Source organism: Hemitrygon akajei, chromosome 8 (assembly GCF_048418815.1).
Source record: "Hemitrygon akajei chromosome 8, sHemAka1.3, whole genome shotgun sequence".
In the NCBI taxonomy this organism is placed as follows: domain Eukaryota; kingdom Metazoa; phylum Chordata; class Chondrichthyes; order Myliobatiformes; family Dasyatidae; genus Hemitrygon; species Hemitrygon akajei.
In genome coordinates, this window is record NC_133131.1 from 23,092,619 (window position 1) to 23,117,088 (window position 24,470).

At 39.8% G+C, this 24,470-nt stretch overlaps 1 protein-coding gene across 3 annotated transcripts in view; it reads left to right on the plus strand.

Moving 5' to 3' along the window:
• The window catches only part of acaca (acetyl-CoA carboxylase alpha), a 276,544-nt gene that overhangs the window by 168,889 nt on the left and 83,185 nt on the right, over positions 1–24,470 (plus strand). For all 3 annotated transcript variants that reach the window (XM_073053437.1, XM_073053439.1, XM_073053438.1), the window contains 4 exons: positions 5,394–5,663; positions 7,181–7,278; positions 8,392–8,512; positions 9,967–10,077. In XM_073053437.1, coding sequence (XP_072909538.1) covers positions 5,394–5,663; positions 7,181–7,278; positions 8,392–8,512; positions 9,967–10,077 — 600 coding nt within the window. The remainder of the gene's footprint in view (positions 1–5,393; positions 5,664–7,180; positions 7,279–8,391; positions 8,513–9,966; positions 10,078–24,470) is intronic.

The window sequence follows — 24,470 nt, forward strand, 5'->3', positions numbered from 1 at the left end:
AGATCATTTTGTCAACCACTTTTGAATTACCAGTTGTAAAGACACCTTTTCATGATTGAGTATATGTATATTTCAAACCATGTTAAAATGCAATGGTTAGCAACATTGTCTGGTGAACTGTTTGGGTCTGAAACCAAATCAGATTTATTTATCAAACGTACGTTGAAGCATATAGTGAAATGTGTTGTTTGCATTAACAACTAATGTACCTCAGAATGTGCTGTGGGGGCAGCTCGCAAGTGTTGCCACACATTCTGGTGCCAACATTGCATGCCCACAAATTTTCAGCAGAAGACAACTATAAAACAAAACAAAACACCTCCCATGATTTAAAACACTATTATAATTGTAAGCTGGGCATCAGACAACTGCTGCAAATCTTTTTTCCTAGCCATGGTGCAAGTCCCATTGAATTGGGGAAGGGAAAGCAGGAGGAGATTAATATTTTGACACCAGGTCATGAATTTTCCAGGTGTACTTTCCTGTTGTTCCTGTAGGTGGCACATCATCCTACTACTAAAGGTTGAGTTGTCTGCAGTTTTTTTGGGCATTTGGAGATGATTAGGTATGGTGGCAGGGGGGAGGGAGCAGGTTGATAGTGAAAACTGGGCTGTGTTAACTACAAAATAGAAAAACTGAAGCAGAACTCTCTGATGTCCTGTTGGAAAACTGACATTTTTACTCATGTAGGTGCATTCTTTTTTTGTTTATTTTCTTTTGTCGATGGTGTTCAGACTGCCACTTTGGATCAGAGTATTTCAACCTCAGTTTAAAGAAATGCCTTATTATATTTGTAACATCCAGGTTATCTTTATCTTATAAAAGTGCAGACATACTAGTTTTAAAGCAAAAATTACCAACAAAGAATTGTAGCTAAAATCTGAGGTAAGTGGATTTATAAACAATTATCTATTTAGGAAGCTCTTTTCCATGATACTGTCAGCTTTCTGAATGAGAAGTGTTTCCCTTGTAGAATATCTTATTCTGACTGTGGTATATTTGCAGCAGCTTCAAATCAGAATCAGGTTTATTATCAGTGGCATGTAACATGAAATTTGTTAACTTAACAGTAGCAGTTCAATGCAGTACATAATCTAGCAGAGAAAAGAAAAAAAACAAAATAAATAAACAAGTAAATCAATTACATATATTGAATAGATTTTTTTAAATGTGGAAAAAACAGAAATACTGTATATTTTTTTAAAAAGTGAGGTAGTGTCTAAAGCTTCAATGTCCATTTAGGAATCGGATGGCAGTGCCTTCAGGCTTCTGTACCTCCTACCTGATGGTAACAGTGAGAAGGCATGCCCTGGGTGCTGGAGGTCCTTAATAATGGACGCTGCCTTTCTGAGACACCGCTCCCTGAAGATGTCCTGGGTACTTTGTAGGCTAGTGCTCAAGATGGAGCTGACTAGATTTACAACCTTTTGAAGCTTCTTTTGGTCCTGTGCAGTAGCCCCTCCATACCAGAGACTGATGCAGCCTGTCAGAATGCTCTCCACAGTACAACTATAGAAGTTTTTGAGTGTATTTGTTGACATGCCAAATCTCTTCAAACTCCTAATGAAGTGTAGCTGCTGTCTTTCCTTCTTTATAACTACATCAATATGTTGGGACCAGGTTAGATCCTCAGAGATCTTGACACCGAGGATCTTGAAGCTGCTCACTCTCTCCACTTCCAATCCCTCTATGAGGATTGGTATGTGTTCCTTCATCTTGCCCTTCCTGAAGTCCACAATCAGCTCTTTCGTCTTACTGATGTTGAGTGCCAGGTTGTTGCTGTGACACCACTTCACTAGTTGGCATATCTCACTCCTGTAAGCCCTCCCGTCACCTCCTGAGATTCTGCCGACAATGGTTGTATCGTCAGCAAATTTGTAGATGGTATTTGAGCTATGCCTAGCCACACAGTCATGTGTATATAGAGAGTAGAGCAGTGGGCTAAGCACACAACCCTGAGGTGCACCATTGTTGATCGTCAGTGAGGAGGATATGTTATCACCAATCTGCACAGATTGTGGTTTTCTGATTAGGAAGTTGAGGATCCAATTGCAGAGGAAGGTACAGAGGCCCAGATTCTGCAACTTCTCAATCAGGATTGTGGGAATGACGGTATTAAATGCAGAGCTGTAGTCAATGAACTGCATCCTGACGTAGGTGTTTGTATTCTCCAGGTGATCTAAAGCCATATGGAGAGCCATTGAGATTATGTCTGCCCTTGACCTATTGTGACGATAGGCAAATTGCAATGGGTCCAGGTCCTCGCTGAGGCAGGAGTTCAGTCTAGTCATGACCAACCTCTCAAAGCATTTCATCACTGTAGATGTGAGTGCTACCAGACGATAGTCATTAAGGCAGCCCACATTATTCTTCTTAGGAACTGGTATGATTGTTGCCTTTTTGAAGCAAGTGGGAACTTCTGCCTGTAGCAGTGAGAGATTGAAAACGTCCTTGAATACTGCCGCTAGTTGGTTGGCACAGGTCTTCAGAGCCTTACCAGGTACTCCATCGGGTCCTTCTGCCTTGCAGGAGTTCACTCTCTTTAAAGTTAGCCCAGCTTCGGCCTCTGAGATCACAGGGTCATCAGGTGCAACAGCGATCTTCACAGCTGTAGTTGCGTTCTCCCTTTCAAAGCGTGCATAGAAGGCGTTGAGCTCATCTGGTAGTGATCGCTGCCATTCACGCTGTTGGGTTTTGCTTTGTAGGAAGTAATCTCTTGCAGACCCTGCCAGAGTTGCCATGCATTTGATGTCACCTCCAACCTCGTTCGTAATTGTCTCTTTGCCCTTGAAGTAGCCCTCCGCAAATCGTACCTGGTTTTCTAGTACAAGCCTGGATTGCCAGACCTAAATGCCACAGATCTAGCCTTCAGCAGACAACGAACCTCCTGGTTCATCCACACAGGTTTTAATGAAGTCGGTAACAACTGCAGCATACTCATCCAGGTTCAAAGATGAATCCCTGAATACAGTCCAGTCCACCGATTCAAAGCAGCCCTGTAGGTGCTCCTGTGCCTCCCTCGTCCATACCTTCTTGGTCCTCACTGCTGGTGCTGCAGTCTTCAGTCTCTGCCTGTACTCAGGAAGTAGAAGTACAGCCAGGTGATCAGACTTCCCGAAGTGAGGGCGTGAAATGGCATGGTAGGCATTCTTGATGGTGGTGTAACAATGGTCCAGTGTGTTGTTTCCTCTGGTATTGCAAGTTTTCTGTTGATGGTAGTTGCTTAGTGATTTTTTTTTCAGACTGGCCTGTTTAAAATCTCCCAAAATGATGGTGATGGCATTAGGGTGCACTGTTTCATGCATGTTGATCCCATTACTCAGATCTTCTAAAGCCTACTTGACATTGGCCTGAGGTGGAATGTAAGCTGCTACCAAAATGACCCCAGAGAACTCTTGTGGTAGGTAAAAAGGATGGCACTTTACTGCTAGATATTCCACGTCTGGTGAGTAGAATTGGGACAGCACTGATATATTTGTGCACCAAGAATAGTTGATCCTGAGACATACTCTTCCACCTCTGCTTTTGAGAGAGACTATAGATCTATCCTGACGGTGTATAGTAAACCCGTTGATCTGGATTGCTGCATCTGGTACAGAAGGGGTTAACCGGGATTCCGTAAAACTAAGGACACACGCCACACCACTCTGTTCTCCTGTTTCTTCTGTGGATCACTCCAGTCACCTCAATTCTGAACTGATTCCACAACCTACACACTCACTTTCAAGAAATCCTGCAACTCGTATTCTTAGTTTGCACAATCTGTCATTGGTTATTTGTCAGTCTTTGTTTACATATAGTTTTCCTAAATTCTATTGTAACTTGCATAGTTGCCTGCAAGAAAATGAATCTCAAGGTAGTTATATTGTTTTCTTGAAAGATGTGATTTCTTGCTGATATTTATTCACTCTCTATCGTTCTCCGTGCGTTTTTGTTTTAGATGGGCTGTATTACCAAGCACTCCATTTGGAAAAATTGACAGTCAGATGCTGCCTCATTTTCTGTACACATTTCCTTATCATAGTGGTGCATATATAACTAAATTTTAGACTTTTAACTTGGGAGTGGGACAAACTGGTATTGGCCAAGTTTATAGAGATCAAATGTAAATCTTACTAACATTTATACTCAAATGATTAATGCTAATAGGCTTTCAGATTTAATATTAAAGCTCACAGTAAAATATTTGGACAATAATTGTTTTTTGCACTCCCCTTCAACATGAGATATTTGATCAGTAACTCATTGGAATTGGGTGATCCTACTTTGTCAACATTATACACAGTTCTGAGATTTAGTTGTCTTTTACACAATTTCCCTCCTTCCATACCCTCCGCCCACAACTTTTTCACCTCTTCAAATAAAGCACCAACCACATTTGGATAGCCGAATGAACAAATGATTTAAGGCTTCTGTCGGTAAGCTATTCCTCCTAGTTGTAATGGGAGTGCAGATTGCAGACTGTCATTCTAATACACATTGCCAGCACCTGTTCTTCAGGGGGATTATCATTATAGTGATAACAGAGCAAAATATATTCCAAAAGTGCCGTGAATCACCATCAAAAGGTACTTCACAACAAAGCAAAGTTTGACACTGGAGCATGGGCAGATGATGAGACAGATGACCAAATCTTGGTTTGGCTGGAAGTTCAACTTGCACCTTCAAAGAGGAACGTGATATGGGGAAATCTAGGGAAGAAATTTCAGGGTTCAGGTTTTAAGCATTTGAAGAACTAAGAGGAGAAAGTAAAATTACAGTCCTATTACATTTTAAAATACAATATAATATAATAGATGGTTTATGTGCATATTTTGGATTTGAGATTAAAATGTAATGGGCAATCACAAATTTTTTTCTACATATTTCAGCAAAAAAAAATCTCAAAGTCAAAAGCACTCTTTTCATTCATAGTTATTCCAGGTTGAAATTATGTAGAATCAAGCACTGTTTCAGGATTTGAGTTCAGAATCCAAGATTATAGAGTGGTTATGATGTTGCTGATTTTTATAACATCAAAAGGACGTCAAACATAAGATGCAAAATTCAAATTCCAACTCCTCCTATTGTCTGTAAGGTTACACAAAAGTACTTGAAAAGCTGCGAATCTCCTGAAATTGCTAGCAACCACCTTCTCTTAGGTCCAGACACATGACTGGCTGATTATTGGTTTAGACTTTACACACTTTCCTTGCCATGTTCCCAATCCTTGATTTGACATTGGCTGTATTTGAAAGGTAGTTCATTGTGAAATGCTTTGAAATGTGACAAGTTTTCATCTGCAAGTAAATCTGCTCCTCCTTTGAGGGCATTTGAAGCAAAGAAATCTTACTGTCATACTGTTGGGAACACTTGCTCACCTGGTATATTGGGACTGATGGTTTCTGTTCCAGATTGGTATGGTGGCCTGGAAGATGCACCTGAAGTCACCAGAATGCCCAGATGGCCGTGACATCATTGTCATAAGCAATGACATCACGCACAAGATTGGGTCCTTTGGGCCACAGGAAGACCTGTTATTTCTGCGAGCTTCAGAACTTGCCAGAACCAAAGGCATCCCGCGCATATACATTGCAGCCAACAGTGGGGCAAGGATTGGATTAGCAGAGGAAATTCGACACATGTTTCATGTAGCATGGGAAGATCCTACCGACCCTTATAAGGTAGGTGTCAGCTTAGAATTGATATCTGTGGCAATTTGCTTATGATTACTGTTGCAGTTGGCACATCTGATTATGATGTCCATATAAATGTTTTCTTGTACCCGAATTACAAAGTAAAAACAGTGATTTCTTCAGTTTGATGCCCATTGAGTTGATTGGATATGTCTGATTGTTTTAAAAGATTCATTCAGGAGGACATCATTGTCGGAATACTCTGCTGCAAAGTTGAAAATTGAAACAGCACTCCCATATAAATGAAACTCTTTGTCTTGAGTGCAGAGGACTAGGGCCAGGAGTGACTGCCAGTCATTGGAGTAGACTAGTAATTTCTATATCACATGAAACCTAAGAGCTACATGGAATTTGCAAACCTAGGAACCTGCAAGCTTAATGGGTCTTTCTTTATGATTCTGTAGAACTGCTTGATGTTAGAATGATAAATCCATTACAGTTAACCCTCCATGGGGTAATGAATCTGCATTTCTTTTAAATAATACCTGGGATGTACTCTGACATGGATATTGCATTCTGGTCTTCAAAGTGTGAGAGCTGGGAGAAGCGGTGTCAAAAGGAGTCCAGGAATGCAACACTGATGTGTCCCGTTATGATTATGTGTTTCCCACATTACTTGTGCCAGATCCTGTACCTCGGTGTACTGTATGCAACTGGTTGGACCTCAAATTTCATTCAAATCTTCCTCCTTTCACCAGCTCCCCAACACCTACCAAACAAAAATTATAAAGACTATCAGAGTTAATTACGGCTTCAAATCAGCTCCTGCAGAATATATTTTATATCCATTCTTTTTATACAGCAGATTATGTCTGGTATGGTTTTCAGAGGGAACCATTCTCCCCTGTCTTTAGTCCTGATGCAGGCTACTGATTTAAAATCTCTACTGCCTGTACAGTGTCTATTGTGCTGAGCTGTCTCTGATTGTAAATCAGGAGCATTTGCTTGGACTGGACTCTAGAAGGAAGTTACCGTTTAAATATATCACTATCTTGCAACAAAGAGCAGACCGAAGGGCAGTTGATAGGAATGCTGCTAGTTTAACATCCTCTCCCATTAACCCTTACTTGAGCCTATAGAATGGTTTCTGACTCAGAATACATTAGTGGTTGTGTTCAAATTTCTATTTAACTATAATTTCTCAAGCGCTTAACAATTTTATTCCTAGTTGACAGTATATTGGGAGAGTTTTGATAAAAGTGGTTTGAATTTTTGACTACTCTGTTAATATGTTTGAATAAAGATTGACAAACAATATAATGGAATTCTATTAAAATTTCTGTCTTTTTAATTCTGACATTTTGCAGTATATGTTTTATTTAAATACTTAAAACGCCCAATGTTAGTATCAATATTTTAAAAAAATAAAAATGAGAAATCAGCCTTTGTAAATAGAAGCCACTCAGCTAGAGGCTGCAGTCTTCAATATTATAGCCTTTAAATCTGGGCTGCAGTAGAACAATCTTTTGGCTTTTTCATATGTACTTATTGTTTTATATCTGCAGGGATACAAATACCTGTACCTCACACCCCAGGACTATAAGAAGGTCAGTGCGCTGAACTCTGTCCATTGTGAACATGTTGAGGATGAGGGAGAGTCAAGGTAAGTCTCATTTCCCCCATCTATATATTACCCGCATCACTGCACTGTAAATACGTTAAACCACATTTTATAATGTTGTTTACATTGTAAATATAAACTGGTATTTATGTATTTAGGTACATTTTATTGAACTTCTGTACTTTAACCTCTAACTTTAATTTTCTTATATAATTCATTATTCTTTATAATTGTCAAATGGTTTTTGTTGCATGTTACGCCGTCCAACACACTACAGTAAATTCCTAATACATGTAAATGTACATGGCGAATGAAGTTAATCCTTGATATTGACACTGAAGTTGCAAAGGCTCTGTGTAATATTGTTTTAGTTATATAATATTTTCCACTTCGAACATTGAAAAAGCATTTGATACAGTTCAGACGTTGCTGCTGCTCCAAATACAGATCACATCTGCAGAGGTGCTTCGAGCAATGTAACTGCATTGATTGCAGATTGATACTGGGAATAATTTGGTAATCTAAATTTAAAGTATCACCAGAGGATTGCACAATTTGATATTGTGGTTCTTCTGTGTATATGCAGATTACATATTTTGTTCGGTAATTACCTTGTTTAGTGCATCTTCTGTCGAATGCTTCTCAGCAATCTCAGCCAGGTGGTGTATGGCGTAGGAATTTGTATTGAGTAAGTTTGCTCGTTCTAGCAGTGTTGAAACTGGCTGATACTTAATTGATCTATCTATAATCAACTTTGGTATTTTAATGGGAGGGGAATGCTGTTGCTATTAATTTCAATTCCCAGCGTTTGAGTGCTTCTGCTAGCAATGAAGCAACAGAGGCTCGTAAAATCTAGATATCATCCTCACCTGGTGTAAAATGAGGAATAATAAGTTGAATGAGTTACTGGAGACTTATAGCAAGGGAACTGTGCCTCTTCACCTTTGGGAGAGTAGGGTGAAGAATAGAAAAAGCAGAAAATGAAGCCCATTATGATCTGTGGGTTCTTGTGCTGTACTGCGTCAATATTTGAGCTGTTTGCATGTTAAAAGACCCCTACAAGTCCTAAGCCACATTTAAATCTGACACGATTCAATATGGATTAAGTTCCATGCTAACCTCCTCTGAAAGTGATAATGGCTTCTTGTTTTGCAGATACAAAATAACAGATATCATTGGGAAAGAAGAGGGCCTAGGAGTTGAAAATCTCCGAGGATCAGGAATGATAGCGGGAGAATCATCCTTGGCTTATGAAGAAATTATCACCATGAATTTGGTAGGCCCCGGAATTTTTTCAGGAAGTTTCAGCAAAGATTATGTTCCTTGGTGCTGGTTTTGGCTCACTGATAGTAAACTTGTCTGAATTAGGTGGTTAATCAGTTCAATTCTCACCCCTCAGACTTGAGCACATTATCTAGCCGATAGAGACCCATTTGAATATAAAGCGCTGAGGGCTCTGTCTGCATTCTGAGATGAATTTCGGTAAACCTTTGGTACTGTTTGACAAAGAGAGCAGTAAATGGTCACAGACTCATTGCTGTCTATGGGTTATTGCTGTGCCCAGACTGGTTCTTGTATCTCGTATATTACAGCATCATCTCTACTTCGTAAGTTATCCATTCTACAACACTCTTAAGATTATGTGATGTGCTCCGACCAGCAAACCAGTGTGTTGTCAAGTTGTACTCCATGACCAAATAAAAACTTCAAGGGATTGTCCTTAACACTCAACAATTTTCAGGAAAAGCATTTTGGGAAACTGAAGGACCACTTTGCATCCTGACTGGGGAAATAATAGGTGTCCAGTTGATGTTAGGGACAGTACGAGAGCTGAACCTCCCTCAGCAGGAAAGGGGATCAAGGCAGCTCTCCCACTCCAGGTTGTTGTCCTTGTACAGGGAGGTTAGCCTTTTGTTCATGAGGAATTAGCAAGTGACTTATGGTAGGGGCAAAAAGAGAACTTCATTTTAAAAAGTGGGGAAAAATTAAGGCCTTCTTGGTGGATTTGGGAGGAAAAGAGGTCTACCTAAAGGACCAGTGTTCAATAAAGTCATAATTGAAGTTGAGACTACTGTCAAATGCACAAGTGCATGTTTATATATATATGTGCTATGAAAGACTTGCAACATCGCAAATACATAGCATCAGATCAGCAGTCACAAGAAAAAGAACAAACAGAATTTATAATCAAATTTTACAAAAAAGAATGCAATTAGACAAAAAAACTAATGTCCATTATAGTGCAAAGTGGCCATAGTTTTGCTATACCGAGGTAATGATTAGGGCTGTGCAGATTGGTTCAAGAACTGAATGGTTGAAGGGAAGCAGCTGTTCTGGAACCTAGTGTTTGTGATACTTGACTCCTGTATCTTCTGCCCTATGGGAGGTGGTATGGTGGGGTCCTTTATGACAGATGTTGCCCCCTTGAGACAGCGCCACTGTTCCAGTGGTGGGGAGGGATGTGTCAGTGATAAGTTGGGCTGAGTCCCCTGCTCCCTACAGCTTCTTGCTTTCATGTGCGTTTAGATTGCCGTACCAGACCGTAGTGCAGCTAGTCACAGAATTCATTGCTGATGTTTACACTCAAAGCTTTACTCATTCTCATTCTCGACAGGTATTTTTAAGACAAAAAGGTAATTTATCTGAACAATGTGCAACTGTTCAAAGCGTTCCACTTAGGGAGGGCTTTGGCTGCAAGACCTGCTATCTGATTATAGTGTCTGATTGCAGGTCACCTGCCGTGCAATTGGCATTGGCGCATACCTTGTAAGACTCGGGCAGAGAACTATTCAAGTGGAAAACTCGCACATCATTTTAACCGGAGCTGGAGCCTTGAACAAGGTAAGATCAAGCTTTCTCATTGATCAATCTCTGTAGCTGGCTGTCCTTCCCAAGATATCACTTCCCAGCAGCCATCGCTGTAGTACACCGTGGCTATGAACCAAAGACCAATATAGTACTGTCCTTACAAATGAAATACCATTTTATTTATATTTAGAATTCCAGGATATTTGAATTATTTATGAAATTCTAGTGTTTTGAGTGACAGTCATTTTTAGAGCCATACTTAATGAAAACGTCTCCTAATATTCTCTAAGGAAGCTTGTGCAGCAATATAGTATAAAGACTAAAATGGGATTGTGCATAGTGTAAACTGATCTAATGTAGCCAAAAGCAGAATTTGTCAGATAACTGGAAAATGGGATATGAATTGTACAGCAAGGACCCATCCACATGTGGAACAGAGCTTGAACTAGTTTCATGCTAATGAAATAACTATTGTAGTAGATTGGGATGTTACATTATTCCACAGTAATAATTAAAAGCTGGGCATTTTTAATCATTCTGTTACAACCTATGGAAGATTACCTGGTGATCCAAAATCTCCTTAATTACATTCAAACAGATATATTTCTATGCATATTTTATTCAGCAAGTAAGACTCATATAATTTAAGGGTATGAGTAATAAATTAGTGCTCAAGTAACGCTAATTATTTTTAATTTTTGAACCCAACCCTAGTAAAGAGTTGTAATCAACAAATCATCCATTCAATCGGGCAAGAGACTAATAGATTTTCAGGACCCATTGGACACTTCTCTCATTAATACCCAGAGCTTTTTTTATTTATGTTGCACAATAATATAACAAATGTCCCCGAGTTAAAAATTAGGATTAATATCACTCGCATATGTCGTGAACTTTGGTGTCCTGTTGACCCGATGACGTTAAAAGGAATAGAAATAATTCAGAAAGTGTGTAGCTCAGATGGCCGAAGGTAGGTTGAGTTGTTCTCTGATCTTGCCAATTTACTTGCAAACGTTTTGTCATCACATGACGAGACTTGATTGTAAGGTGTCCTTTGAATGCTCGGCCTTTATGTACTTCGCAATCAGCTGATGGGTCATCATTTTAGGAACTTTATTGTGATTTAGGAAGGAAATCTCGTTGCTGATTGGTTGTGTTGTGAACTTCGTGTGTTGTGGTCTGGGATTTTGCTGCATTGGCTCATAAATAGAACGGAGGTCTACGTGCTTGTTTATAGAATTGTTTGCGGAAAACCCACGCTTCTCGGAATTCTCTTGCCTGCCACGTGTTTGCTTGCGCCATGACTTTCTCTGATACCCAGTCGAATTTGTGCCCCTCTCGATCTTCGCGGGCAGAGACTAGGGAGAGTTGGTCATGCCTCCTTAGGGCCAGCTGATGTTCATGAATCTTTGTCAATAGTTTTCTCCCAGTTTGACCGACGTAAAAGGAAGGTTTAAATATTGAAGCACTCTGGACACCCTCTCTGGCTAGACACCTTCTCTAGCCTGACTCGTGTTCAGAGCTAATGACTGAGCCAGAGACAGAATTACCAGTATTTCTAAATGTGTGTGTCCCAGGTTACTGGAGTTCCACTGTACTATCAAAGGTGCCTTTCTTCTGATGTGATGTATGCAGAAACTATATTGTCTGGCACTGTTCTGAAGAAGATCAGGAGAATTATTCTGATTACCTGTCACTATTTATTCCTAAAGCAACAATACTGTGAGAGATTATCTTGTCATTATCACGTTGCTTTTAGTGAAATCTTGCTATGTGCAAATTGGCTTCCATGTATTCCTCTGTACAACTGTGAATATGTTTCAGAAGCTATATAATTGACTATAAAATGCTTTGGGACATCCTGATAGGAATATGAAATGCAGATAGAAATGTAAATCTTTTTTTCTTATTTCACATGTGAAATTGTGTATTATTGCTTTTGTTAAATAAAACTTACAACAGAAACAAACAGTGGGGAAATCTGTAACCAGATTACAAGCTACCTACAAATTAATGTAAAAATATGACATAGTATTTTCACACATCTTATGATATAGAATCTAGCATTCAATTCACTAAGCATTACTATCATCAGATGGCTATCAATGGAGGCCATATTACATATGAAACACAGTGCCAAAGGCAAGGAGATTTCTGATGGAAAGTGACTGGGAAAGATTTTTAAGTGGAAAGTAGCTCCCCTCTTTGTATTATTGAGGAATTTGTGGGTGGTAGGTTTGAGGGGGTTTGGGGACATTGAGCAAGCTCAGTAAAACTGCCAGCATTTCATCAGGGGATAATGAAGACACGAAGACTTCATTTTCTTTTGTTTAAGAAAAAGCTTTCTTATTCCACTTTGGAAAATCATAATGCACTCGGTGGGTACAAGTTGCTGTGAATGTGATCTGGTTGGAAATAGAACGCCTTCTGAGGCACGCATTACAATTCGGGCATTCCAGAGGGAAATTCTCGGCAGTCCTGTGTATTGTTTTGTTTCTGTCCCATTAATGTGGAATAGTGACGGTCAAGGGTGCCACTTTCCACTGGAATTCAGGCAGGGCTTGCTTTCTGCTTGGCTGAGCCTGTGTCACTGCTCAGTTTGGTGATTCACAGAGAGCTAATGTGCAATACAGGCAGCCTTCAGCTGGCCATTATCATTTGCAGACCAGATTATTTTATCAAGGGGGGTGGCGGGTGATCAGTGCTGGAAGTTGCCTAATCACGTTATGTCTGCATTACCTTCTATGTGTCAGTGCTCTGTAACTACAGAACCAAATTGCCGTAAGACACCTAGATTCATTTAGGTGCCCTGTGAACCCTTGCCTATGAGATACAGGCAAGAGAGAGAGAGAGAAAAAATGGATTTTACTCACATTGAATCAGCTTTAATTTGCTGTTGGAATACTTGCATGCATAATGAACGGAGATGGCAAGGTGTCATGGACATCCTTCCGTCCCATCATACAATAAACAGCTGTACGTGAAACATCAACATTTCGATCTCTCTGACCTGTCGGCTCGTGTGAAAATTGAAATAATGATAATGTACGCCTCAGACTGCATCAAAGTATCAGCACATCAAAGCCAGGAGGCATGAAATGCAAATGATAACATAAAGCAGATGGATTGAGTGTGATCGCCGACACAGAATGAATTTCAATACAGCTTGAGATAAATACGTTATCCCAGCATTTTTTTTGTTCTTGGTTCTGACTCCTGACGATATTTTTTTTCACACTCCAGCAATCACTCGCTCCATCTCTTGTGTTTCAGGTCATGTCGGCACAGCTCCGGTGGAAATAATAGGATATAAACTCGGAGGTTGTTATTTGCATAGAAATAGCATGGAGCCCCAGGCAGTGGAGAGAAGGACAAGGAGATCATTTGTCTAAAATTTTAATGAAAACTTTTGCTGAGGCAGAGGTTTTTCTCTTCCCCCCCCCCCCCCCCACTCACTCCACCACCCCCTTCCCATCCCCCTTCCTCCCCACTGGTAAATTAACATGGCTCTACTGTTGAATTAGATGGTCCGGGATAAATTGTAGTGAAGGAATGCAATGACATGTAAATTTCGATTTGATTCCAATGATTTAAAAAAACTAGAAATGGAGGGGGTGTTTTGGTTGGGGGGGGTTTGTTGAGTGAGGTGAGTGGTGGCAAAATATGTAGCCCTAGTTATGTTGAACTCGAATGTGGTAATACATTTTTATTTTTTTAAAGGATTGATGCTTGCTTGCATGAACTTTAAAGCAGCAGCAGTCTTGTTTGTGTTAAATAGTAAAAGGAGCTTCTTAGTTTGTAAAATAGTTCCACCTTGGGCATGTTTAATTTTATGAAGACTCAAGCAGCTCTATTGCTTTTTCTTTTTTTTTAAATAATGTAATTTACATAATTTTGGTTTGAAGTGCAGAGTTTGAAGATTACAAAAGAGAAATTTACAAGCTTTGTTTTTGTTGTGTGCCTATAGTTAATCTGCCGTTTAAAAACACAGATAGTTTGAGTTGTCCCTTGCTTTATGAAATCGAATTATTTTAAGGGATGTTGCTATTTGCATTTTCAAATTAGCTTCTGTGAAGTTTGAGAGAGTACCTGAAACAGCCCACTTTCAGTCTTCGTGCAGGGTCTTCGGGATAGATATGCCTCCTATATTTTGTTTATATTCATTGGTTCAATGCTTTATTTCTGTTTTATGGTGATAAGAATTTTTATTTTGAAACAATCCCCTGTTTCTTTTTGTGTGTAACTCCGTGTCCTTGATGTGATGAGACAGGCTGGCAAAGCTTGTGCTCCTCTTTTCAGGGGGTCAGTTGAGCTGTAAAGATTTGCTCAGAGCCCCCGAGGGTGTGTCAGTTGTTACAGAAGGCTCTCATAGATATTTTCAGGTGGCCTCAGGAAGTACATCAATGTTTGCAAGATGTCCCCACGTCAAAAGTTTGAAAACCAGTACACAAGATACATTAACACATAATTTGATAGCAACCACCCCCTCCCTCAGAGCAGTACTGTTTAAGACCAGTGATTTACATGGTTTGACATCCTGCAACAAATCAAGTGTTCTTTTGCAATCTACTGGAACTAGTGCAATTGTATTAAAATTTATTAACAGTCTTGTTTCCAAAGCAGAATCTGATCATGATGGCACAGTGCTGTATTCCTATTACTGTCCCAATTTAAAAATGTTCCCCCTGGAACCCTCCTAGTCATCAATCTGTACACCATGGGTAAATGAACTGTTAGTGCACTGGAGCAGACAATAGATGACCTCCAAGGTAACCAGATACTCTGTGGTTTCAAATGATCAGATAGTGAACAATGCCAAGATGAGCAAATCTCACCAAATTGTTTTATATTCATTTTTTTTCATGCGAATTCCTGAGTCCAATGTTAAAATGGCAGAACTCGTGAAGGTGCTCAGAAAATAGGTACTCACCAAATGACTATCGACCCATTCTTAGAATGCCCATCTTTAAAAATCCTGATCCTTTCCATTACCAAGTCTGCTTGATTCCACTTACAACTCTACTTCAAAGTTTTGCCATTTCAGAATAATTTTGCTCCATTGCTTTCTATCTGATCCCTACACTCCATAGCCTCCCATTTTCTTGTTTTCTATTCTTCCTATCTTATTGGTGGGAGAACTTTTATTTGTTTCGCCATCAATCATTGGACCTCTCTCTTTCTGTTCAAAAAATACCTTATTGGTCATTTTTATTTAGTTGTCGCTTAACTCAAGTTGAGTCTGAAATTCCGTCCTCTTCTTCCTCTGTGAGACTCGTTTTCTGTTGGGGGTGTTAAATAAATGCAAATAGTTTTATTAGATTTAAGTAACTGCCAATCAAAATGTCAGGTGTGACCAATTTTGCTGAGATGGATTTAGTGCAACATGGTTTTGTTAGCACAAGTGATAGAAAGCCAGCCAGTCATGACTCACCCATTACAATGATCTTTTAACACTTAAGCAGCTAACAAACCAGCTAACCATTATAAATTCTGTGGACTCAGCTTTGCAGCAAAGAATTTCTGTAATGGCCCAGGGTCAGATTCAAGAAGTGTGCATTTTGAGGGGGGTTTCCAATTCATGAATGTTTTTTTCTAAATGGCAAATTTAAAAACTCAGACAATGGACTCTAGGCCTCAATTATTATTATACAGCATTGTTGAATAGGTAATTTCAAGACAGTGGCCTAGGAATGGCATTGTTGGTGAATGTGAACATTGCGTTTTGAGATTAAGCAGTCATATCTGTCTTGCTATACTTGGAGAAAGATTATGGACGAAATGAGCAATAAATTTGGGGAATTAATAGTCTTGGTATGTAGAGAGATAAATGAACATGGTTGTGAGTTTGCCTTCAATAATAACAAAGCATCTGAGTGAGCCATTCATGCTAATTGTCCTTCACACTAATAGCAGTTCTGTGTAATTTTATGGTCCTGCATTAGTGACAATAGATATTGTCTCACAAAGTCACGTTCTCATGATAAGTACAAACTAGGCTTCTTGCATTGATCCAGGTGAATCAGAGGAAATTGCAGGCACAAGCTCCAGATTTGTAAGAACCCATGCAGTCTTGTTACAGACTAAACAGATACCCACCGTGGCACTCACAACAACTGGAACACTGAGGAGTTTGCCACTTCCCTGGTGCATTCATGGACATTCACTGGTGGTATTTATCCTGCAGAAAGTTTACTAAGTACACATGCCACATGAAGTGCAACTTAAAAAGAAACCTTCAAATCATTCCAGTCTTGTTTTATGATGCAGGGAAGTGTCCAACAGTTGTGCAAGAGCAATATCCACATTCTACCCCGAAGAGTAAACTTGGTAGAAAATCATGATTCTGAGCCTCCTTAAAAGCAAAAAAAAATCTAGGATTTTAATAGTATGAATTTGATCACCCCCGTCCATGCTTTAGGCATCTGCTTAACACTTGGTCTCCTGAGTTTTGGAGGTGTTTAATGATGTTGCTATTCCTTTTCCATTTCTACTAAAAATTCTGCTTCTATTTGTCCTTTTCCTTCAGAGAGCTGGGTTGTGTCTGAATAGATACCAAATAAATAGCATTTTTTCTTAGATAAACAATATGTGCACAAATGGCCATGTGCATTTACAGTTAAGTTCTATGGGTTCCATTCCTATAGCCAACTGTGTTTGACCATAAGACAGTTCCAAGCCCCAGGTTGTGTCTTTAAAAGATTCAAAGTACGTGTGCAGTATACAACCCTGAGATGGACAGCCACGAAACAAAGAAAACGGTGGAAACTCAAAGAAAAGCATCAAACCCCACCCCCATGCATGCAAAACAATCACGCAAACGACAACAAAGAGAATGAGTGAAAGCATAGAGTATAAAACACAAAATCGATTGAGTCCATATTCAGTTCAGTTCAATGTTCATAATCTACTGTTCCTTGATAGTGCTAGGCTTGTGTGACAGCTATGTGTTTTCCTGAAAAGGCCTTGTGGTATAATTGAGGTTGGTGCTGATGATGCTTGTGCATGGTGACGAGCTGAATATTGCAACAGGTCATCTTAACACAAGGAAGCTGCATCAGTCAAAGACAGCTTGATGCACCTGAGCTTAACCAAAGGCCACTTTTCAGTTGGTTCCCCACAAATCAGATTCTTGTATGTTAACTCAGCCCAACTGGCCACAGTCTTGCTGCTGAATAGAGCAGCCGTGAATTCCAATTCTGCTCCAGAACTTGCTCATTAAAGCTGCTATTTCAGTGTTGCAGATGTGTTGCTTTCTTAGAGGTGCTGTTGTTTGATTGAAGCTGAACTGCTTTAACCTGTTTTGTCAAAAACAAAGCCAAGGTCGTTATTCAAAGAGCGGGTGTTTTCATGTCCTGGTCACTATTCCTCCATCAGTAGCTTGTTTACCTGCTTTTGCTGCAAACTGGCAGCTTTGTCTGTCTCCAAAACAAACACAGTGTTTCAAAGTAATGTCCAGCATGTGAAGAGTTAACAAGATATTTCAAGCAGATGAGATACCACATTAAACATCTTTTTATGTTATGCCTTCTGTACTGGGATACTGAAGTTAGCTTTTTCAATGGCCTCTGCTCAAGGCTGTCCTCTTGCTCTACACAACATCCAGCTGCCTCTGCGACCATGCTGAGGAGTTGAAAGCTCCTCTGTACGATTCACTGGGTCATCGCTTTGGTGACATTGCAATAATCTTGCCCTTCATTTGACTCTTTTGTACCAGGTCTGAGTTTAATTTGAGTTTTCTTTTTCATTGCACGATTCAGCATGATGGAGCTTGATTTAATTTTTTGCCACTGCACTTTAGGAAGAGTGAACAAAGTCCGGTGTTCGTGCACGGTGATTTGTCCAAGATGATCAGTCATTTGACCCAGACGTTCAGCTGAGATGTTTCAGTGTTTGGTAATAACATGGGTATCAAGTCTGTTAGAAAGCAAAAGGCTTCTTCACTGGAGATTTCTTTTTCTCCACCAGGATTTTGGGAATGACATCAATTACAGTTTTGTAGATTCTGAGGTGAACTGATGAAAGTCACTGTGGAGGATCTGTAGGCTCTTTGGCAGGTGAAGCCAGAGGTCCCTGTGGGGCTGGGCTGGTAGGTAGTTTGTGAGCTTCTGAGTTTGTATACTTCCATTCATGAATACACGATTCTCTGTGCTATCCTGATTTCTCCTTCTCCACTTACAGCAGAGATTCCCAGCAGGGATATTTGCAGTTTTTTTTTTAGAGTAGCATATATTTCAATCTTTACATCTAAATGCTTGAAGATTTCTACTCATGATGGCTTGGAATAGTGTCTATTTCAGATATATGATATCAACCATTTAAATCATGGTAAATGCAAGATAGTGCCGAGCTCTGAGCTCCACTGAGGTCGTGGCTCAGTTTTAGCTGTTCTTAAGTGTTTTTCTTGGGTTCATGGGGATGGTCTTACCAACAGGGAAATTAGGAGTCAGGTTAGGGGTTAATGCCAGCGATATGGTAAAATTAGAGGACAGCCTGGAGTCTTGAGTCTCTGCTCAGTGTTTCAAGCACAGCAACTTGAACTTGGGTCATCCTTGATTATGCCAGGATGCATGTCCGACAGACCACCATGGACAAAGGCTGTGGGTCCCCCAGGGTCAGCGAGTTGGCGGCGGATTCCAGAGTCAGAGTTCTGTGTGGGCAAGAGGGGCAAAGTCCAGTGGCCCCTTGGGTTCGCGAATTAATGGGACTAGAGTTCAAGGCCTAGTGTTTGGTGATCGGTGTGTCTTGGGATCGATGCAAAAGGTCGAAGCATGTGGGTCGAATCGTAAGTCCAGAAGTCGAGGCCTGTTGGCCGAAGCTCCGAGTCTGCTTGGGTAGCCGAAGACCCAATATGAATGTCCAATTCCAGGTCTGCTGGAGGCGGTAGAATATGGACAGCCTTGGGGTTCGAGGACTGTGAATGTGCATTGGTGGAAGGGAGGAATGGGAGATTGTTTTGGTGTTGTTGCTTCTTGTGTTTTTTTTTTTGGCGGGGGTTTTGTATTATTCTGAGTATTGTAGGCATGCTATGTTGGCTCCGGAATGTGTGGTGACACTGCCCCCAGCGCATCCTCGATGTGTTGATCGTTAATGCAAGCGACGCATTTTACTGTCTGACTCCATGTATACGTGATAAATAAACTTGAATCTAAATCTTCTGGTTGCTTGCCCAGTGGAGCTGACAGGTTGTAATTAGAGCTTCAACGCTGGAGGTGTTGGCTTGAGAGAGGACACTGGCATTGGTTCCCTTATCCTTCCAGTGAATTTGGCAGATGTTGATATCTTTTCAGTGCTTTGAATTGCTGTGGTTTGTCCTGATCTTAGAAGCATAATTAGGAGAGCAGAGATCACTGATGCCTGGTGGACCATGAGTGTTGTACTAAGTATGAAGTCTTCATCTTTTGACATCTTTTTACTCATTCAGCCAAAGTTCCACTGGCACATTGATGACTATAGTGAATTTCTTGATTAATATCTACCTTTGCTAAGAGGTCCATGTAAAGAGACTTTTGGCTAACGTCATAAGAAGAATAGGATTGGTCACTTACAATCTATTCGCTACATATATATCCCGGATTGAAACCTCCACTATTCTTCAAGAGAGAAAGAAGGAGAAACTATTTCTCATGACCAAAGCTGACAGTCATGGCATGCACATGTTCTTTGTCACTGCCAAGTCCACCTCTGGGTCAAATGCCAAAAGTCCCCACTGCACTCTGAGTTAATGAGTCAATAGAGGCAATAAATGCCCACTGGACATTAACTCCTCCCACTGCCTGAAGAGCTGCTTCCAAAACACATTCTGGATTCTGTGCACCTAGATTAAAGTACACTGACTTTGCTATGTAGCATCTCCAAGTGAAGAGAAGCACCTACTGAACGCGCCTTTGATCTCATTAAACTCTCTGACTCCAGAAAATGTTGGAAACTATCTCAAATTTATTTCCTTACAAATTCATCTCCATCTCCATTTTTTTTTTAAGCAGAAGCTGTGCTGCAATATTTTCCACAGGCCCTAAGCATTTTAAAACTGATTCCTTAAGTCTTTTCAGTGTTTAAAACCATTGATCATTGCCACTAAAAAAAAGTCCACTTGCCTGTGCTGTACACAGAAAGAAACTCAACATGGCATGAACAATCCTCTTTAGCAGCAAACAACCAATTCTAAAAGTATTATCTCAATTTGTGTCTAGAATTTCTGCTTACTTACATGTGTCTGGAGGATCAATATTGTATTTGTGATAATGATATTCCTTGGCCAGTATTTAATAATATCCCCCAATACATTAAAAGTAAATGGGTTAGTCTCTCAAGTGAGATACAGAGCCAGAAAGAAGTGAAGTAACCACAATAATATTTTGTAAATATCATGTTCCTTAGAGTGTAGGAGATTGATGGGAGATTTGATAGAGATATACAAAATTATGAGGGGTGTAGATTGGGTAAATGCAAGCAGGTTTCTTTCACTGAAGTTGGGTGAGACTAGAACTAGAGGTCATGGGTTAAAAGGTGAAATGTTTAAGGGGAATACAAGTCAAAACACCTTCACGTAGAGAGTGGTGGAGTGTGGAACGAGCTGCCAGTGGAAGTGGTGGATGTCAGTTTGATTTCAACACCTGAAAAAGTTGGGTAGGTACATGGATGGGAGGGGTATGGAAGGCTATATTGTCTGGGTATAGGTCAGTGAAACTTGGCAGAATAATAGTTTGACATGGATTAGATGGGTCAAAGGGCCTGTTTCTGTGCTGTAGTGTTCCAGAACTAATGTAATATTAAAGCATTAATTTCTAGGATTATATATGCCACTCAAGGAAGGAAACTGTGGACAGATCTGAGAAATGGAACTGATAGTCTTGGTTTTCTTGAGGGTAAAACAATATTAATCAGAATTTTTTTTCTAAATATAACTTTTTTTAAGAACTGAATAGTTTCTGAACAGAGGGCATTTAACATGATCTGTACTATGAAGGAGGTAAGGGACAAAAGGAAGTCACTAATGAACTTTGATTTTAATCATAGCAGTCTCTACTTGTCAGGGTGGCAAACCTGTAATTAAAACTGCCTTGAAGTATCTCCTAGCAAGTTAAAATAATACAAATCCACACTTCATTCCGGTAAAAAATCTCTGGTATTGCAGTTAGATTGCTTTATTTTACTGTGTTACATAATGAAAAAATTTTGTATAAGGAATTGGAGGGACAAAGTTGCAGCTGCCATGCTTAGACGTGAGTGATTCAAAGTGGGTTTCTGCTCGCTATCCCTGGATCGACACTTGCCATTCTTTGCTATCTTGAATAGGACCGAAAAGCTATGATGGGCTTTGCAAGTGATGTGGACTTAGATGAGTGCAGGTACAGAAGGTGGTTCTCTACCATTTGAAGAAAAATTGAGGTGGCAAAGCACCCCAATGCCTACAGCAATATACCTTGACCACCTGGCACTACAACGGACTTTGTCATTTTTTTGTTCTTTCTTGTATAGTTTTTTTATAATTACACTTAATTTATTTTTCTTGTTAATCTTGTGCACCTAATACCATATGCCTGTGATGCTACTGCATGTGTTTTTTCATTGCACCTGTGCATACATGTAGTTGTGCACATGGCAATAAACTTGACTTTGACTTTGAAATGTGACTTTATCGATGCTTTCAAGAATTGTACCTCCACCACAAGATGTTAAAGCACGACGTTAAAGAGTGTTTTGTTTCCTAGTGCAGCAAATCTGTCATAGCTTTTAATTTGAAGTTCCAGAATAAAATTCAACTACTTTTATTTAGTTATTTAAGGACATTAATGTTTGGTGCAGGATCCAGTGCAATTTTAATCCTTAGCTGGGCAAGTTCTCTGTGTGATTTGTCTCCAAGTTACGCCAGCCAACATAAACCCACATGCTCCGTGCTCATGCTAGGTATCTAAAATAAAAACAGAAAATGCAATAAACACTCGTTGAGTTGGGCAGCATCTGTGGAGATGGAAACAATTCACATTTCAGATATATAACTTCCAGCAATCGATCTGAAACATCGATTATCTTTGGTTTCTGCTGGGTTTGCTGGTTGTTGTCAGGCCTCTGACATGAGTCTCTGCAGTTGTTGTCATAGTTCAGAAAGTAGGTAAGGACAGGAATTCCCCCCTGTCAGTTTTAATGGTATGTACACTGGAAAACACAGGCTTCTGTGAGGAATATTGTTTGTAGATTGGATGGAATCCAGCCCAGGGCACTTTCTATGAGCAGCACAGTTGAAACTTGTTGTGCCAACTTGCATGTGAAGAGATATTAGCTTGAGTGAGATGCCAAAGGATTTCAGCCAGTGTGAAACTGTGGCAGGTGTGCCATGAGTCAGCAACTTGGACCAAGGAAGCGTTAAGAGAGTAAGAGCAAGATGGGTTTAGTGACGAAATAATATCACTTAATCCTTGCCATATCTTTTTTTTTGCTCTCTGAGTTTGAATATGTCTGAATTTATTTTGTGTTCATCTTGAAAAGGCATTTGTCTCCATAGTGTTAAACACCATCACTTTGCATTGCCAACCAGCGGTGAGACCAGTTAAAGTAAAAAAAAAGGTCAAATCAGACTTATTTCTATTAAACAGCAACAGAATGCACATACAGTGACAGGGACACTCTTTGCTGTCTTGGAAGGTTTTATAGGGCAGCAGTTAGTAACTGTAGGAATGCTGAGATGTATGCAATAACCTTCAGGCAGCATAATTTCTATTAATCAGCTCTGGGGTCATTGGCAGAACACATAGAAATCTGTAGTGGGGGATGGGGGAGAAATAAGGAAAGGCAGCCATTGAAACCATGTTCTTTCTCAATTCTTTCAAATCCACTGGGTTTGTAGCAGTTTGTAGCCTCATAACAGGTTCAGAATGACTGCCTTAAATAGTATGAAATGGAAAGAACTGAACAACTGTGGTACCTCACACAAAAAAAGCCTTGGGCTACAAAAACACTGGCATTTTGAGAGTGAAATTGCTTTTGTTAATTTAAGAGAGGGAAAAAAGAAGCATGAATACAAAATAGGATTCAGTTCTTGCACCAACTTTATCATTTCCTTTGTATATACTTGAGATTCTAAGACTCAATAAAGGTTCCGTTTATGGGATGGCCCTACTGGTTTTAAAAAAAATGCTTTGTCAGTAGTAACAATATAGGCTTCTCATTCTTCAGTTATCTTTATTGCTAATAATAAAAAAAACTCTTAGAATGGGATAAATTAGTCTTGTGTTATTTTCATTAAGTGTTTTAGATTATGTGTGTTGACACTTCCACAATGTTGAGGATAGCACTTGTGACAGATACATCTGAGTAGTTTTACTTATAATGAGTATTTAGTTTATGGACTGGACCAAAAGACTTCTGACCTTGAATTTTGTTCTATTTTATAAAATTCAAATATTTATAAAATTGGAATCTTATGCTATCAGGGATAGAGAATCTTATTTACAGTTAAAATATTTGTGAGGGGAAAGGACAAAGGAAGCATGGGTTTTTTTTTACCGAGCTAATTTTACCCCTAGTTGTACTTTTGTAATACTTTAATATAGATTATTTTGATATTCATTCAGTATACACACTCGGGTCACATTATTAGGTACACCTGTACACCTCATTCACGCAAGTATCAAATCAGCCAATCATGTGGCAGCAACTCAATGCGTCAAAGCATGCAGACGTAGTCAAGATGTTCAGTTATAGTTCAGACCATACAGCAGAATGGAGGGGAAATCTAATCAAAGTGATTTCAACTGTGAAATGATTGTTGGTGTCAGATGGGGTGGTTAGAGAATCTGAAAAACTGCTGACTCCTGGAATTTTCACACACAAGAGCCTCTAGGGTTCAGTGGATGGTGCAAAGAACAAAAAGCATCCAGTGAGTGGCAGTTCTCTGGTCAAAAACACCTTCTTAATGAGAGAGTTCAGAGGAGAATGGCCAGACTGGTTCAAGCTGACAGAAAGGTGACAGTTGCTCAAATAGCCATGTATTATAACTGTGGCATGTACAAGAGCATCTCTGACCGGACAACACGTCAAAACTTGAAGTAAGTGTGTGAAAAGACTACAAACTTGCATTCAGTGACCACTTCATTCGATACGCAGGGTACCTAATAAAGTGGCCGCTGAGTGTACATTTTTGATCCTGGGGAGTCCATCTCCCGCTGTTTTTAAGGTGGATCTGTCTGACAGACAGCCAGCATTTTAGAACTGGCAATCAGATTTCATCGAGCATTCATCCACTCTGATGCTGGACTTGTCACTAAAATCAAAAGGGGAAGGTAACTGAAGAATGTTGGTACTGACAATTCATTTTTTTTAACCCAGTGAGCCCATCTCATAAACTGAACCTTTACTGAGAGTTTAACATCTCAAGTATATACTAAGGAAATGATGAAGTTGGTCTGAGAAGAACTGATGAACTTCAC